General features: G+C 36.8%; 1 protein-coding gene across 10 annotated transcripts in view; it reads right to left on the bottom strand.

Moving 5' to 3' along the window:
- The window catches only part of Nbeal1 (neurobeachin like 1), a 194,684-nt gene that overhangs the window by 50,638 nt on the left and 126,391 nt on the right, over positions 1-17,655 (bottom strand). For all 10 annotated transcript variants that reach the window (XR_015737269.1, XM_087903350.1, XM_087903357.1 and 7 more), the window contains 8 exons: positions 15,321-15,474; positions 14,159-14,287; positions 11,057-11,362; positions 10,604-10,753; positions 7,833-7,990; positions 4,304-4,428; positions 1,868-1,994; positions 926-1,074 (listed from right to left, as the gene is read on the bottom strand). Coding sequence is in view for 9 of the 10 variants with exons in the window: in XM_087903350.1 (XP_087759476.1) it covers positions 926-1,074; positions 1,868-1,994; positions 4,304-4,428; positions 7,833-7,990; positions 10,604-10,753; positions 11,057-11,362; positions 14,159-14,287; positions 15,321-15,474 (1,298 nt within the window). In the remaining variant the exon portion in view is untranslated. The remainder of the gene's footprint in view (positions 1-925; positions 1,075-1,867; positions 1,995-4,303; positions 4,429-7,832; positions 7,991-10,603; positions 10,754-11,056; positions 11,363-14,158; positions 14,288-15,320; positions 15,475-17,655) is intronic.

Here is a 17,655-nt window from a genome sequence, read left to right as displayed (position 1 = left end):
TAGGAAACAAGTACTTATTAGGAGTTATAAATTGTTTCTTTTAAACTACTCTAAAACCCCAAATCTATTCTACTACCTTTCTATAAGAATAGATGATACATTTGAATATTCATACTTTAGAAATCTTTCTCTTCCTACGATGGTGGATCTTCAGACTTAATCATAAAAAAGTAAGCACTTACAGGACGGTGCATAACATACAAAGGTGTGATAAAATTAAGACTGCATTTTGTAACCATAAGTTTATTGTGATACCCTCAAGCCAAACCTCTTAAAATACACTAATAAGGATGGCAATGACAAAAAGCAATTGGTTGTGGTATGCATACCTATAATCCTAGCCACTCAGAAGGCTGAGGCAAGAAGATTTTAAGTGTAAGACCAGCCTGGGTAACATTTGTCTTGTGTAAGAATACGGCCCTGAGGAAACCCTGACTGCTCTTAGGACTGGAGAGGGAGGAGAAGAGGGAGTGGGGCGAGTGGGAGGGTATTGGGAGGAGGGGCGGAAGTGGAAACTTTTATAAATAAATAAATAATTTTTTAAAAAAAGAACACAGCCCTGGTTTCCGAATCTCTTGAGTTCAAGGCCAGTCTGATCTACAGAGAGTTCCAGAACAGTCAGGGCTATACAGAGAGACCCTGTCTCAAACAAGCAAGCAAACAAACAAAATCCAAAAATCAAAAAAAAAAAATGGCCTTGGTTTCAATCACTAATACTGTGTGTGTATGTGTCTACATATACAAATTATCAATCCCCTTCAATACATAATAGTTGGATGAACCAAATTCATTATTGGCTTTCCATTTTTAATTTTAAAAGAAAAACCAGAATTTTACAATCTCATCTTGCTTGTTTCTCCCTCTAATTCATAACTGATGAAACTGAATACTTAATAACTGAAGGTATTTTCCCAAAACTACTCACCATCTTCTTTTTCAATACTGTTATCATGGAAGTAAATGTGTTGAGTAGTGATTTCTAATCTGCCAGGAACTATGTTGATTATTGTAATGAGTTCACAGTCTTCAGTCAACACCAATTTTTCCTTTTGATCCTGTTCTTCCTTCTCATCACTGTCAAAAAACAGTTTAAAAGAGGCAATCATTGCCAGGCAGTGGTGGCACACGCCTTTAATCCCAGCACTCAGGAGGCAGAGGCAGGCAGATCACTGTGAGTTTAAGGCCAGCCTGGTTTACCATAGCTAGTTCCAGGACAGGCTCCGAGCCTGTCTCAAAAAACAAAACAAAACCAAAAAACCAAAACAATAAAGAAGCAATCATCAATTTAGTTCACTTATGTAGAAAAGAATATCTTCTTTTACTGCTGATAGTGAATGTTTATGCTGTCTTTTTGAAATTCCTTTTCAGTCCAACTAGAAGCTTATGTTTTTGTAATATGTTTATTTTGTAATGAAGTTTTGTTTCAATAATTATTCAGCTTTTTCATGTTGCTTGACTGAATTTCTTCTTATATCTTTGTTTTTTTTTTGTTTTTATATTTTAAGCAGATAATTTTCTTTCAGATCCTAGATCAAACCTAGGCTTTGTGGTATGCATACTAGGTGAGTCCACTACTGCTGTGTTTTACACCCAGATTCTGTTGCACATTTCCACATCAACACAGCTTAAGGCAGACAACATTCGATATAATGTTTTCATTCAAAAAATACTTTATAATTTCAAGATACAGATTCCAACAAACTCAGGTGAAAAGCCTTCCTTAATAATTCCAGTAAATATTCACAGGTTCTTAAAGACAGCTTGTTATTAATAACTGCACTTTGGAAAAACAAATTCAAGCAAATCCACAATTTTACAATCCCATTTCTCATATACAATTTAAATGCTTTCGAATACTCATACATACATATTTACTCTGGCTACCATGTCCTCTTCCAGAAGTTCTAGTTTATCTTCCTCCATATCACTAAGTTTAACTTGTTTCACTACTTCCAAAAGTAAAGAGTCACTAGAAGGCTGCAAGTGTTGGACACCTGCTTAAGCAAAAAGATTCAGTTAAAAATTGCACAAAGATTTACAGCACTTCTATATTTTCTGAACAGTTATGAGGCTTGATTATTAAAATATATGCTTTAAAATTATAGTCATTTTAACAATAGCTAATTCTTGACTCAGAAATAGGCTAAGTAATGGATTAGCAGTCTGAGGTAGAAAGCTGACTTTATGCAAATTATGAATCCATAAATAATAATTATACTCAATTAAAAAGCATGCTAGTAGGAAAATAGTCTCAATGTGTTGATATACGATTGTGCACTTGTACTAAATAGCAAGTGTGAGCTGGTCTACGCAGAGCAGCACATGCCCTTTAACCCTAGCACTTGGAGGCAGAGGCAGGTGGATCTCTGTTAGAGGCCAGCCTAGCCTACATAGCTAGTTCTAGGACAGTCAGGGCTACACCAAGGCTCTCCCTCAAAAAACAAAAACAAAAACAAAAACCAAAACCAAAAAACCCCCCCAAATCTGTATGATCGGTTAGTTGTCTATAGCTGACAGGTAATCAATAGATGAATCATTATTTTCTGGAGTACATGGAAAATAACACACATACAGTATTTTATATTGTATAAACTAAAGACTTTGTAATAAAAAAGGGCTTTGTAATAGAAAAGAACATGGACTCTGAGTTGGTACACCAGATTTAAATTCTGTCCTATCTCTGTTCTCTCTGAATATGTGCTTTCCACTTTTTAAAAATGTTATGACGGTCCAGGCGGCGGTGGTGCACGCCTTTAATCCCAGCACTCGGGGCTGGGGTGGGGGGGCAGAGGCAGGCGGATCTCTGTGAGTTCCAGACCAGCCTGTCTTCAAGAGCTAGTTCCAGGATAGGTTCCAAAGCTAGAGAAACCCTGTCTCGAAAAACAAAAAACAAAAACAAAAAAACAAAAACTGTTATGACTTACATGGGATTTCATAAAACTAAAAAGCCTCTGCACAGTTAAAAAAAAAACAACAAAAAACAAACCCCAACAAGTGAAGAGGATCTTAACCAATTACACATCTTACAGAAGATTAATATCCACAATATAAAAAGAATCTAGAAAGGAGCCTAAACAACACACACACACTCACCCTACTAAAAAAATGGGCCGAGGACTAAAATAGAGAGATTTTAAGAAAAAAATAGCTAAGAGATATCCAAAAAATGTTTACTGTCCCTAGCAACTACGGAAATATTATGAAAACAACTTCAAAATTTCATTTCCCAGCCAGAATGGCAAAAATCAACCAATGGACAACAGACAACAGATGCTGGAAGGGATGTGGAGAAAAGAGAACCCTCATTCACTGTTGGTCAGGGAACATCTAGGAACAGAGGGTTGAAAAACTGTAAGAGCCATGGTTTGCCAGGGGAGTGTAGTTACTAAGAACATCAGAAGATACACCCACAGGAGGTCTAACCAACAGACTGCCCAAATGTGACACAAGGACTACAATAGTCATGCCATATAGATTTGGGGGGAAAGTGGGGAGACAAGATGCCAGGCCTCAACTGTGATGAAAAAAGTTGAAAGGAGAGCAGTTTCCCTGAATTTAAGACAACTGAAGTAAAGAGAAAAGACTATAAACTTAGACCCATAATCACGTGCAGAGGTATGAGAAGGAAAAGGAAAAGGAGTGTGAATTTCCTAAAGAAGGATTTAGTGCAATTTACAACTACCAAATTGAAGTAATTCACTGAAAAAAAAAAACAAAAACACAAGTCTTCTAGGTGATGAGGAGAGTTAAATTTTGACATATTCAAGTTCCAGAATATTGACAAAGCAGAGCAGCTTATACAAATGCGTGCTGTTATATAAAATGCATTCAATTAATGTCTGTATCATGGAGAAAATATTATTTTGTATTAAGGGGAAAAATTCCAATATCTGATTTACTTTAGAATACAGAATCCTAAATGATAGGCATTATGGCTTTCTTCAGTTTTGTAGGATATCAATGTTAAATGGGAAAAAAAATCGAAAAGTTGATACTGATTTCATCTATAAACCTTTCATGAGACATAACTGGCATAGAAGCAGCTACACTGACAATAACTATTACTTGGTAAACATGTAGGTGCCACAAACTCATCACAAGAAATACTTCATATTTCACCAACTTAGATTTAGGTAAAATTAACAACATTGAATACATACAGTTTCAATAACAACATTGAATACATACATACATTGAATACATACTATATCCCTTCCTTCTTAAGTCAACATCTAAAATAACAAACAATAAGCATTCCATCAACATCTTCACTTTATTAAAATAGGTAAATACTGTAACTCACCTAAATTATCTCTTAAGGCACTGGCATCCTCATGGGTATTGAACTTATAATTGGGTACCAGCTTAAGTCTCATGCGGGAATAATTTTCTACATTAGCCAGTTTCCAATGAATTCGATTCTGTTTCCTAGAAACATTCACAATGAAACAAGTAAAATTACTAAAAATTATAAAGATTAGTTGTTTGAAGGGAGTAAGAAATAATTCACAATTGTTCAATTCCATTTTAGACAATGTTCAAGCATTGCCAAGCATGCACAAGGCCCTGGTTTTGATTATCAGCACCATAAAACTAAAGACTTGTGTAAATTTTAAGGAAAGCAGTGGGGTAGGAGATAAATAAGAACAAAGTATAATGACACAATGTATGCAAGTATCAGTACTCTTTATATGCTAGCTATTACTTTTGAACAAATTTAAATGTTTGTATTTACCATCTGGACAATTGTCAAGAAAACTAAAATGAGCATGTTTAACAATGACATATGCATGATGAACCTAAGAGAGCCTCAATTATTTACCCAAGATGCCATGAAGCTTAATGGTAGACAACTAAGATCTGAAGAGTAACTTTCAGACTTCTAGCTTGATTTCTTTATTTTTTTACTGTTAAATACAATTTCATAACCATAATAGAATTTTAAACTTTTATTATAAATAAAGATAACTGAAAGCAAATGAAAGACTAAAATATCAAAGTTAAGATGGTAAAATGCTTAGAAGAAAAAGGTAAATTTTTATGATTCTGGACATGGGTACACGTTATTGAATACATTTTTAAAAAAAGCTAGATTCATTAATATTGATAGCTTTGAACAACACTATCAAGAAAGTGATCTACATATGTGCAAATCACCTCTTGATGGTTATTGAGAATACTATACAGCACACATACATGCACACAAACACACCAAAAAAAGTCCAACGACTCATTTGTATAGCTAGGCAAAGGAAACAAGACAACAACAAGCACATGGAACAGTGCTCAGCATCATTAGTTATTAGGAGGATGGAAAGCAAAGTAACACGGTAATGATTTATACACAACACAAAGGAAATCTGAAATATTGGAAAGTGACAAGCATTGGTTAGAATGTGGCAAAATTGGAAAACAAATACTCATACCCTGAACATAAAATGATGTTGCAGATGTGGAAGTCAATTCTTTGATAAGTTAAATATAAAATATGACCCAGAAATTGCACTTGTATTATATATACCCAGAAGAATTAAAAGCATGCTCTCAAACCAACATTTTGACACAACTGTCCACATAGCATTGGTAATAGTAGCTCAAAGGGGCAAACAAGTAAATGTTTATCCTTTCACTAGCTGGTTGAAAACATAAACAAAAGGTTTAGTTTACTACATTTTAAAAACAAGGGTTATAAATATATACACCAAAACAGAAGTGAAAATATTAAGTTGTAAAGTGTTGAAGTACAATTTTAGCTTAAGAAGGCAGAAATATTCTTATGAACTACTTGAGTCTAATATATGTAATATCAGAGTAGAAGAACTACCCACAAGGTACAAACCTCTAATCATCCCAAACCAATTCATAAAATTAAAATAAAGTCATTGAAATACTCATTAAAAAACTGAAATAAAGATGGCTTAAAAGTTTAAAATGTGGAGGCAACAACCTTCACAGGAGCAGGAGCAGGTACAAGGGAACTACCTGAGAGAGCAGGCCTGAACCAGAGACCTCTGAGAGACCTGTTGTAAATCAGCGACCTCTAAAGTAGCAGCCCTGAGCCAGCCTTCACAGATAATAAATGGGCTGAGAAAGAAATCAGACACACAATAGCAACAAATAGCTTAAAATATCTCAGAGTAACTCTAAACAAACAAGTGGAAGACCTGTATGACAAAAACTTTAAATCTTTGAAGAAAAAAATTGAAGAAGGCATTAGAAAATGGAAAGATCTTCCATGCTCTTGGGTAGGTAGAATTAACATAGTAAAATGGCAATCTTACCAAAAGCAATCTACAGATTCAATGCAATGCCCATCAAAATTCCAACAAAATTCTTCACAGACCTCAAAAGAACAATACTCAACTTATATGGAAAAGCAAAAAACCCTGGATAGCCTAAAACAGTCCTGTACAATAAAGGAATTTCTGGAGATATCACAATCCCTGACTTCAAACTCTACTGCAGACCTACAGTACTGAAAACAGCCTGGGATTGGCATAAGAACAGACAGGAGGAGCAATGGAACTGAATCGAAGACCCAGATATCAATCCACACACCTATGAACACCTGATTTTTGACAAAGAAGCAAAACATATCAAATAGGAAAAAGAAAGCATATTTAAATGGTGCTGGAATCACTGGATATCAACATGTAGAAGAATAAAAATAGATCCATATCTATCACCATGCACAAAACTCAAGTCCAAATGAATCAAAGACTTCAACATAAAACCAACCTCATAGAAGAGAAAGTAGGAAGTACACTTGAACGTATTGGCACAGGAAACCACTTCCTAAATATAACTCCAGTAGCACAGATACTGAGAGAAACAATTAATAAATGGGACCTCCTGAAACTGAAAAGCTTCTGTAAAGCAAAGGACACGGTCAACAAGACAAAACGACAGCCTACAGAATGGGAAAAGATCTTCACTTAACCCCACATCAGGTTTATGTCCAAAATATACAGAGAATTCAAGAAATTTGTCATCAAAAGAACAAATAATCCAATAAAAAGTAGAGTACAGACCTAAACAGACAACTCTCAACAGAGGAATCTAAAATGGCTGAATTACACTTAAAGAAATGTTCAACATCCTTAGTCATCAGAGAAATGCAAATCAAAAATCTGTAAGAATAGCCAAGATCAAAAACACTGATGACAACTTATGCTGGAGGGAACACTCCTCCATTGCCGGTGGGAGCACAAACTGGTACAGCCACTTTGGGAATCAGTATGCTGATTTCTCAGAAAATTAAAAAAACAAAACAAAACACTCAAAACCTTCCTCAAGACCGAGCAATACCACTTTTGGGTATCAACTATGGTCACAGAAACATTTGTCAAAGTCAGAACTTGGAAAGAACCTAAATGCCCCTTGACTGAAGAATGGATAAAGAAAATGGTACACAATGAAATACTAAACAGCATAAAAAAATGGTATCTTGAAATTTGTGGGTAAATGGATGGATCATCATATTGAGTGAGGTAACCCAGACCAAGAAAGAGAAATATCATATGTACTCACTCATAAGTGGTTTTTAGACATAAAGTAAAGAAAACCAACCTACAAATCACAATCCCAAAGAACCTAGATAACAATGGGGGCCCTAAGCGAGACATACATGGATCTAAATTATGGGACGTAGAAAAAGACAAGATCTTCTGTGTAAGTTGAGAGCATGGGGACCATGGGGAGAGGGTAGAAAGGGAGGGGAGAGGGAGGGAAGAGGTGGATAAAATATATAGCTCGATAAAAACAGTAAAATTATAATAATAAAAAGTTTAAAATATCTAGCCACAGCTCAAAAAGACAAAATATGTTCCTACCTTTTAGCCCAAGGCCCTCTTTCACATGTAAGATAGAGTCTAATTGCCTTCCACCATCTAAAAGTGGTCAACTGTTGACTGCTAAGTTGTTTAATCATATTATTGTACCTCAAGTTCTCTTGACGTGCTTTTCGATTAAATGGCTCCACAAAATACTCCTAAAATAAACAGCAAAAGGAACATTTTATAATATATTTACCAATTTTAATTTGACCTATAAGAATGGTGTATGAGGAAAGAGATAATAATATCATCTTCTTATTTTATTACAATATTTGTTTTTGATAAGGACGGTAGAATTTCAGTTATGTTCTACTTAGATATTCTGACTCATAAAAAGGGAGCACACATGCATTATGGTTGAAAAAATAGATCAGTGGGGTAAAAGGCATCTACTGCAGAGCGTAACAGGCTGAATTTGCTCCCGAGCACACCAAGTGTGGTGTTCTATGCCTGTAACCCCAACACTAAGGAGGTAGAGTCAGAAAGATCACAAGTTTAAGGTTATCCTTAGCTGTATCCACTCTGTGATACCTAAGACTGTTTCAAAAAAAAAAAAAGAGTTAAAATTTAAAAGACCTGCTGTAACTTAAGAGAAGCAAGCTGTGAATAAATTGTAGCTGTTACCAGATGTGTGAAGGATTTGACTAAAACAGATCACCGCTGAGAAAACTGAGGAAGTCATAAAGTTCTGTAGTAAATGGAGCGGCTGCATTCTGCTGCCCAACTGGCTTACACCCAGGCAGGCGGGCTGCTTGTCGTGCTGGCCACTCAGCTAGCTTATGCCCGAAATAATGCCCGAAATAATCACACAGAGATCTTTATTAATTAAATTGTTGCCTGGCCCATTAGCTCTAGCCTCTCATTGGCTAACTCTCACATCTTGATTCAGCCCATTTCTAATACTGTATGTCACCATGAGGCCATGGCTTACCAGGAAAGATTCAGCATGTCTGACCTGGCAGCTTCATGGTGGGCGGCTCTCTGCCTGCCTTCTTACTACCAGAATTCTGTTCTGTTTCCCTGCCTACCTAAGTTGCTGCCCTATCAAAAGGCCAAGGCAGTCTCTTTATTCAAACAACGAAAGCAACACATCCTACACCAAAGTTCCATGAAAACCAAGTAAGAACTCATCACCACCCTTATTACATGTATACAACTTCTTCATTAAATGTTTGGTAGTGGGCTGGTGCAGGAAACCATGGAGTTGGCCTGCCCTGGCTGCCTTAAGAGGCATGTGTCATACTTTCTCAGGTTGGAGTCCATGGCTCTTGGGGTACAATGTGTTTTCCCGTTCCAGAGAGACTTTTTGTTTCTCTGTACATTCCCTTTGTAGCCATGGAATCAAGAGAACCTGACAGGACAACAGGTCTTAGACATTAATCTTGGGCACCCTGTATGGCTTGCAAAGGTCACTGTATCCTAGCACCTACAACTGGATTGATCCCGCCAATAGACAGTATATTCTGTTTCTGATAAAGGTCTAAAAAGTCTGATTGCTCTCAGTAAATTGTCACAACCTCAGTTGTGCTGTGGACTCTCCAAGTTGGCCTGATTTCCTTGTCCTTACTGGTAAAGTAAGCACAAGCGCTTACAGGCGGGAAATATGGCACAGCTGGCAGCATGTTTCTCTAGCAGTCCAATCAACAAAAAGGCACCAACAGTGGCAAACTCATCTGGAAACTGAAAACAGGAGGGTCCTAAGTTCAAGGCCATCTTTGCAGATACAGAAAATTAGTTCAAAGTCAGTAGGGGCAACATGAGACCCTGCTTCAAAAAATAAAAATGCAAGTAAGAAGTTAGGCAAATTTGCTAGTAAAATCACTCAGGCCTTGCATTTTCTCTTTTTAAAGGTATATAAATTTAACTTTATTTATATATAAAAGATTATGAAGTTTATCTCTATATTTTAAAGTAAGTTTTAAATCCTCTACCTACCAAGAAACTGATGGATCTGAGTAGTCATATTTCCACATCCTAAGCAACTTACATCTGTGGGGTTGATAGCGACACTGCCTCTTTCATTTCTGCTTCAAGTAAGTTTTCATTTCTCTTTGTCAAGCTGACTAGAAGTTTACTGATTTTGCAAACGTTTTCAAGAGTTTGATTTTAGATTCACTGATTTTTCTTTTTCTGCTTTTATTTACTTATTTATTTTTAATTGGTGTGCTGGAGAGATGACTTGGGGTTAAGAGTGCTTCTTGCTCTTATAGAAGAACCAAGTTCAGGTCCAGCACCAATATAGTGGTTCACAACTACTTGTAACTCTAGTTCCAGGGGTTGAATATTCTCTTCTGACCTCTTAGGTCTCTTGCACATAACAAGGCACAAGCATGTATTCAGGTACACACACACTAATAAAAATAAATAACTTTAAAATGTTTAATTGGCTGAGTGGTGGTGTCACACACCTTTAATCCCAGCACTCGGGAGGCAAAGGCAGGCAGATCTCTATGAGTTCAAAGTCAGCCTGGTCTACAGAGCTAGTTCCAGGACAGCTAGGGCTACACAGAAGAAACCCTGTTTTAAAAACAAACAAAGTGTTTAATTGAAATTAAATTTGTGTGAGTGGAGGGCACATCAAAACACCCTAGCAGTAACTACTAACAGATTTTCAACTTAATAAGATGTTTTACACAATCATAAAGTCATTTTTACTATTGAAATGGTTAATGATTGACCTTCTTTCCAAATTTCTGGTAGAGTTACTTTCATATAATAGTAAACACTTGTAGTTAACATGAAAACTCGATCTAGAAAACAGCATTTACCTGAAATTTCAGTTTACTTTCTCCTCCCTCTCGGTCTCTTTTATGCATATTCACCATTAAGGCTTCATAGCAATTCTTCCAGTAAAGTGCCATGTTCTCATGACCATCATAAAATGTATGTGTTTCATACTGCTTCATGTAAGGTATAATCTTAGATGAGAGAAAAAGAAAGAATGTACAGAATTTACATACTCTTCTATAAAAATGATAAATCAACAGAAAAGTATTGCTCAAAAAAGATAAAACTGTGAGACTGGAGGGATGACTCAACAGTTAAAATAATACTTGCTGAGAGCAACCACAGGTCCCAGCACTCATATGCATCTTGTAACCCTAGCTTCAAAAGATTTCACACCCTCTTCTTGTCTCTTTGTGTGCAGCACATACTTGTACATATACACATGCATACACTCATGCACACACATATAAAGAAAAATGATTTTAAAAACTTACATATTTCTCAATGTAAACTTGCCATTCATCTGAATTGCAGTATTCTTGAAAATCTTCAAAAAATGAAGTACTTCCATCAGTAAAAGGCAAAGAAGGCAGGTGCAAGTTCATGAAAAGAAGCTCATAAATTTTAGAAACCAGAGTACGGAAAAGAGGAATCAGAAATGAATAGATTTCTGTCTGTTCCTTGATTGACCGACTTAGAATATGTTCTAGTTTCCCTAAAATGTAGCATGCTTCATTTTGATTTTCAATCACTTTAGTCTGAAGAAGGGCATTTAGCTTAGCTGATGCTATTGCACAAACCTGAAAGAAAAAAAGTTAAATGAGAAAAAAAATCATTAAAGCAAACATAGAATATTAGCAAAAGATCTAAATCACTCCAAAAATTCAGAAGTTTTATGTAGTAACTGTCAATAACTATGGATTTACTTTACTTCCAAGCAAAAAGTTAAGTGTGCAATGGTTTCATAGACACTGGCATAAAACATAAAACTATTTGTAGAGAGACAAAAACCTACAACAACTTTTAATAATCACATTATTGCCATTCGGACCGATTCTTCAATTCCAATTCTAAGTGAAATAAAACCTGTAAGACATCTGCATACAGACTGGTTGGTCAGAGAGGAACACCCAGTGTAGGAGGGCTCAGCACTTTTTATATTCAGCTGATCTTTGCCTTAGAGAAAGGGACTAGCTTTGTAACAGTGGGCAGTCAACAAACTTGCCTTTTACTCTAGAAAGAATCATGGTTTCTATCTTTAGCAGCTGTTCACAATACAAAACAACTCAAAAGAATGGATATCCAAGTGTGGTGGCACACACCTTTAAGCTTAGTACTTGGGAGGCACAGGTAGGCAGATCTCTATGATGTGCAGCCTGGTCTAGTGAGTTCCAGGATAACCAGGGCTATGTAGAGACCCACCTCAAACAAAAACAAAAACACTCCAGAACAGCTTGAATAAATAGAGAGAACCAATCTCAAAACAATCAAACAAAAAACCCCAGAATGATAAATAACAACAAAAGAATAGATAACAAGAACCATTAGTCACATGATTAAGCAGAAATGCAACAGATTTGTAGAGAACTATCTACCAACAATGACTATAGAAAGCAGCATTATGGCTACTCAGATCTGAATTATCACACAGAAACTACACTAACTATAACACTGTTTGGCCAATACCTCAGGCATATTTCTAGCTAGCTCTTACACCTTGAATTAACCCATTTCTATTAACCTATGTATCATCATAAGACTGTGGACTCACCAAGGTTCCAGCATTCCCAGCTTCTCCTTTGGCAGCTACAAGTCTTCTCTTTGACTCCACCTTCTCTCTCTCTCTCTCTGTTCTGATTTCTCACCTGGCTTTACTCTACTAAGCCTTTGGCCCAAACAGCCAATTTATTAGATTTATTTATTAGAAAATGAAGTTGAAAACAGGCCCAATTGCAATTTGTATCCTTAAGCAAAGATCAGTGTGGTGAGAACAGCAAATAAGCAGACCAACTGAATCTTGTCTTAAACTCATCTTAATAAAGCAATTCTCAATTATTTGTGAGAGAGAACAATTCTCAATGAAGTCTGTTTTGGAGTCTCATTACATGGAATCATAACTATTTGACTACATATAGATATATAAGGAGTCTGGGACCTTAACTAAAAATTTAATTAACCTTAAACTTCCTAGGACAAACACATATTAATAGTACAAGCCCAAGCAAAAGAGAATTCTCCATTAGTATTCATTCAATCACTAGTACTGAAAAGGAAAAAGTTAATGAAAAAGGGTTTGAGGAAGAGAAATGAGAATATAATCACTGGATTAGAGATTTTTTGCAATAGGCCAGCTTTACGGTAAAAAAAAAATTATCTCTCCATACTCTTAACAACATTACATCTAGTTTAGGAACAGCACTAGAATTCTGTCTCATCCTAATCCTCTTTATCCAATAATAAAGCTGAATATTTAAAAGAATTCAGGGTTAGAGAGCTAGTTCAGTAAATGAAATTTTTGCTATACAAGTATAATGATCTGAGTTTGAATCTGCAGGGTCCACATAGAAGCTGACATGTTAGTGCTAGACTGTAATTCTGCCACTACTATACAAAGATGAGAGACAAAGACAGCGGAATTCCTGGAAACTCAGGGGTCAGCTAGCCTGGTGTACAAAGCAGTAAACAACAAAACAAGTCCTGCTCTAAATAAAGGTATATGTTGAGGACCAACACCCAAGGTTGTCCTCTGACCTCCATAGGATGCTGGGCCACAAATGTTCATTCTTTCAATGACATACACACACAAACACATACACACACTCAAAAAGAAACAAAAGTAAATAGATCTCAAATATTTATCATGACTAAATGTACCCAATGCGAACAGAAAAATAACAGAGCAAATGTTAGAGGAATTTTCTAACTTTTTACAATTTAATTTACAATAGGAATAATATTCTTTATGAATACATTTTATCTTTAGTTCTTTAATCTAGCAAAAATCATTAGCATGTACATAATAAGTGAACAAATATATAACAGAGTGTAAAATTTTGGATTAGTAAAACAGAAAAAGAGTTCAAAAGGAAACTTATCATAAATCATTTTCCCTAAAAATATAATTCCCAAATTTCACATACACAAATATCCCTGCAAAGCTATTTAGCAGCTAGCAAGTCACAGTGAATACAGATGACCTGTGAGTAACCCTAAAAAGGAAGCATTAAAATCAGAGTCCTAAGTCTGAGAATAACAAAAAGCTGCTTCTGAAGCTCCTTTCTGATTTTACCAAATTGAAATTTCAAGTGATCTAATATTTTTTTGAAACTCAAAAGATACTGAAAAGAGAGTCTGAGAGATAGTTCAACAGGTAAAGGTGTGTGCCACAAAGCCTTATGACCTGAGTTTGATTTCAAAACCCATGTAGACTCTGCCCTTCACATAATATGAGTGCACAATGCAGGCACATAAAATAAATAAATAAATAAATACAAGAAAATTTTAAGAAAGTACTGAAAAGGCATTATTATCTTGTTATACATCAGTAACTATGGTATATGAGAAGACAGAAAATAGTATAAAAAGAAATGACAAACCTGCAAACTGCCTCTTCCAATGAACTCCAGAAGCAACTGGATCTGTATCTGAGAGAGTTTTACCCATCCTGGATTCTCAGAATACCATGCTGACAGATAATCAAGGAGCTGTGTGCTATCTTCTAAAAGCTATCACACATACACACACACAAAATTGAGAAATAAAAACATCCATTTTTTAAATGTACTGATTTTTCTTCAACACTAATACCAATCATAAATACTGCAGTAGTTTAATGTATAATTGCCAAAAACCAAAGAACCATCGTAACAACTAATAAAATCTGTGTTTATTACGTTTTATTAAACATTAATGCTCCAAAAAGAAGAGAAGCAAAATTTCTTTCTTTAAATAATTCTGAACTACCCCAAATATTTATCTATATATTATATTTTTGTTTTGTTTGCAATAGCATATCACACTGTAGCTCAGGCTAACCTGGAACTGTCTATATGCAATAGCATATCACACTGTAGCTCGGGCTAACCTGGAACTGTCTATATGCAATAGCATATCACACTGTAGCTCGGGCTAACCTGGAACTGTCTATATGCAATAGCATATCACACTGTAGCTCGGGCTAACCTGGAACTGTCTATATGCAATAGCATATCACACTGTAGCTCAGGCTAACCTGGAACTGTCTATATGCAATAGCATATCACACTGTAGCCCAGGCTAACCTGGAACTGTCTATATGCAATAGCATATCACACTGTAGCTCAGGCTAACCTGGAACTGTCTATATGCAATAGCATATCACACTGTAGCCCAGGCTAACCTGGAACTGTCTATATGCAATAGCATATCACACTGTAGCTCGGGCTAACCTGGAACTGTCTATATGCAATAGCATATCACACTGTAGCCCAGGCTAACCTGGAACTGTCTATATGCAATAGCATATCACACTGTAGCTCGGGCTAACCTGGAACTGTCTATATGCAATAGCATATCACACTGTAGCTCGGGCTAACCTGGAACTGTCTATATGCAATAGCATATCACACTGTAGCTCGGGCTAACCTGGAACTGTCTATGTAGCTCCTACTGAACTCAAATTTTGACAATCCTTCTGCCTCATCCTCTTAAAAGTTAAAATCACAAGCTTTAGCCACTACCTTAGGACCTGAAATACAATTTCAAAAGGTCATTACCAACCTTCTCAGTCCACATGTTTGAATTAACCAGTCCTTCTGACTGCAGGAAGTCCTGTATGATCAGCATGAGTCGGAAAGCACTTTCAGCAGTTACAGGACTACTTTTTACATCTCTGTGTTCTGTGACTGCCCATTCTAACATCTTCTGTAGCAAACTAAGCATAAAATAAAGTTCTCTTAAAACCATTATAAGTTTAGAAAGAACTCCCCCTCGCCCCCAAAAAAACCAGTTACTTCTTAATAGCACTGCAACTCCACAAATCTACTCTCAGCGACAGGCTGTCACTGAGACTGCAGACTGAGGACTTCTGGGTAAATGGCAGGCCGTTGCTGTGTGGTGTAGTGTGAAAGAAGTTAGAATAAGATAAGAAACAGACTATTCCAAAGAAAGAAACAGAAGAAAAAAATTATACATCAAAGGAGGTAGTAAAAGAATACTTGAGAAATGTGAAGGAAAAGACAGGAAGCAAAAGTCCAGCCTCTGAGACCTCTACAAGGAGAGGGGAAGCAGAAGCCTTCTAAAGATAAGTCAGCAAGGGATGGATAGTCCTATCCTGAAGACAAGTCCACAGCCTCCACAATCCTCAGAGTGACAAGCTATAGTGAGATAGTGATCTCTAAGTGGAAGAATCAGCAGTGAGGAGAAAAGCCACCCTGCTGCTCTGTATGACTTATGAGGGCAGCGAGCAGACATCATCTTGAGAATCTACCCTTACGAACTAAGTTACCTCCAGGAATGGTGGCAGACACTTTTAATCCCAGCACTGAAGAGGCAGAGGCGAGAGGATTTCTCTGAGCTCCCAGCCAGCCAGCACTACACAGTGAGGCCCTTTTGAGGTGGGGGTTAGAGGAGGGAAAGAAAAATAAAAAAATTACAATAAAATTTTGAGCTAGCATGAGGGCCTGAGAGCGAAGAACAAATACAGGTTACAAAGTTTCAATACAGCCTGCAGGGTAAGAATCAACCAGGAACCTGAAACAGCAACCATGGAGGTACTCTGCTACTGGCTTGCTCTTCATGGCTTACTCGGGCTGCCTTCTTAGATTACCAAACACTGTTTACCCAGGTGTGGTACTGCCTACAGTGAATTGAGCCTTCCCACATCAGTTATTAATCAAGAAAATGTCACAAAAGCTTTATTACAGGTCACTCTTACAGAGATATATTCTCACTTGAGGTTTCTCTTTCCAAATGACTGTAGCTAGTATTGACAAAAACTAACCAACATATTTCTTAAGCTGTTCCATGAAATAGTAAGGTAAGGAACATTATCAGATTTGTTCTGTGAAGCCCCAAATTACCCTGATACCAAACCAGATACAGACACAATGTGGTGGTTTGAATGAAAACGTCCCCTACAGGTTTATATGTTTGAATGCTTGGTTTCAGTTAATTAAACTGTTTAGAAAGGATTGAGAGGTGTGGCCTTGTTGAAAACTGTGTGTTACCAGATACAAGCTCCTAGCTAGCTCTATCTCCTACTTGGAGATAAAGAAGTAACCTCTCAGCAACTGCTCCACTGCCACGCCTGCTGTCATGCTCCCCACCATGGTTAGAGACTAACCCTCTAGAACAGAAGCCACACTATCATCTCATTAGGCGGAGAAAAAGCCCTCAACAAAGTTCAACACTCCTTCATGGTAAAAGACCTAGAAACTATGAATAGACAGAACATCCTTAATGTAGAAGATTACAAGAAAGACCAAATGCTAAACTGAATGGTGGGGATAGAGAGAAATGAAAGGTCTAGCAGTAGACCTCTAAAAATACTAATACTTTTAACAAAGTAACAATATACAAAATCACCATTACAAGTAACTAACTTACAGAGAAAGAAATCAGGGCTTGGTAGGATTGGGGAGAACCTCATTTCATTCAGAAGAGCTTAAAACAACAAATCTATGTAACAAAGGAAGTGAATGACCTTCACAACAAGAACCTTAAGACACTAATAAAACAAAACAACAGAAAATGGAAAACTTCCTGTAATGATATGTTCTGTCTCTTTAAGAAACAATCCATGCCCACTCCTTGCCCAGACCTTTGCCTGCTGAGGCAAGCAGATCTTCCTGCTTACAGCCTGAGTCTCCTTCCTTTTTCTGTCTCCCTCTTGGAGAGGCAGCTTCAGTCTCTCCCTTCTCTTTCTGTCTCTCTCACTTCCTCTCTCTCCTCTTCTCCTTCTCCCCCTTCCTTTCTATACTTCCATAACCCACTAAATAAACATCAAACCCCATTCTGCATGTCAGGCCTGTCTGTCCCTGCCCAGGACCTGCCACCTTCAGAGACCTGTGGTGAGGTCTCATGGCGTGCCCATCTGTCTGTCTCTCCTCACGGC

The sequence above is a fragment of the Myodes glareolus genome, chromosome 1, assembly GCF_982192425.1.
Source record: "Myodes glareolus chromosome 1, mMyoGla1.1, whole genome shotgun sequence".
Lineage (NCBI taxonomy): Eukaryota > Metazoa > Chordata > Mammalia > Rodentia > Cricetidae > Myodes > Myodes glareolus.
Note: the sequence above shows the minus strand (reverse complement) of the source record. Positions and strands in the feature narration are given on the sequence as shown.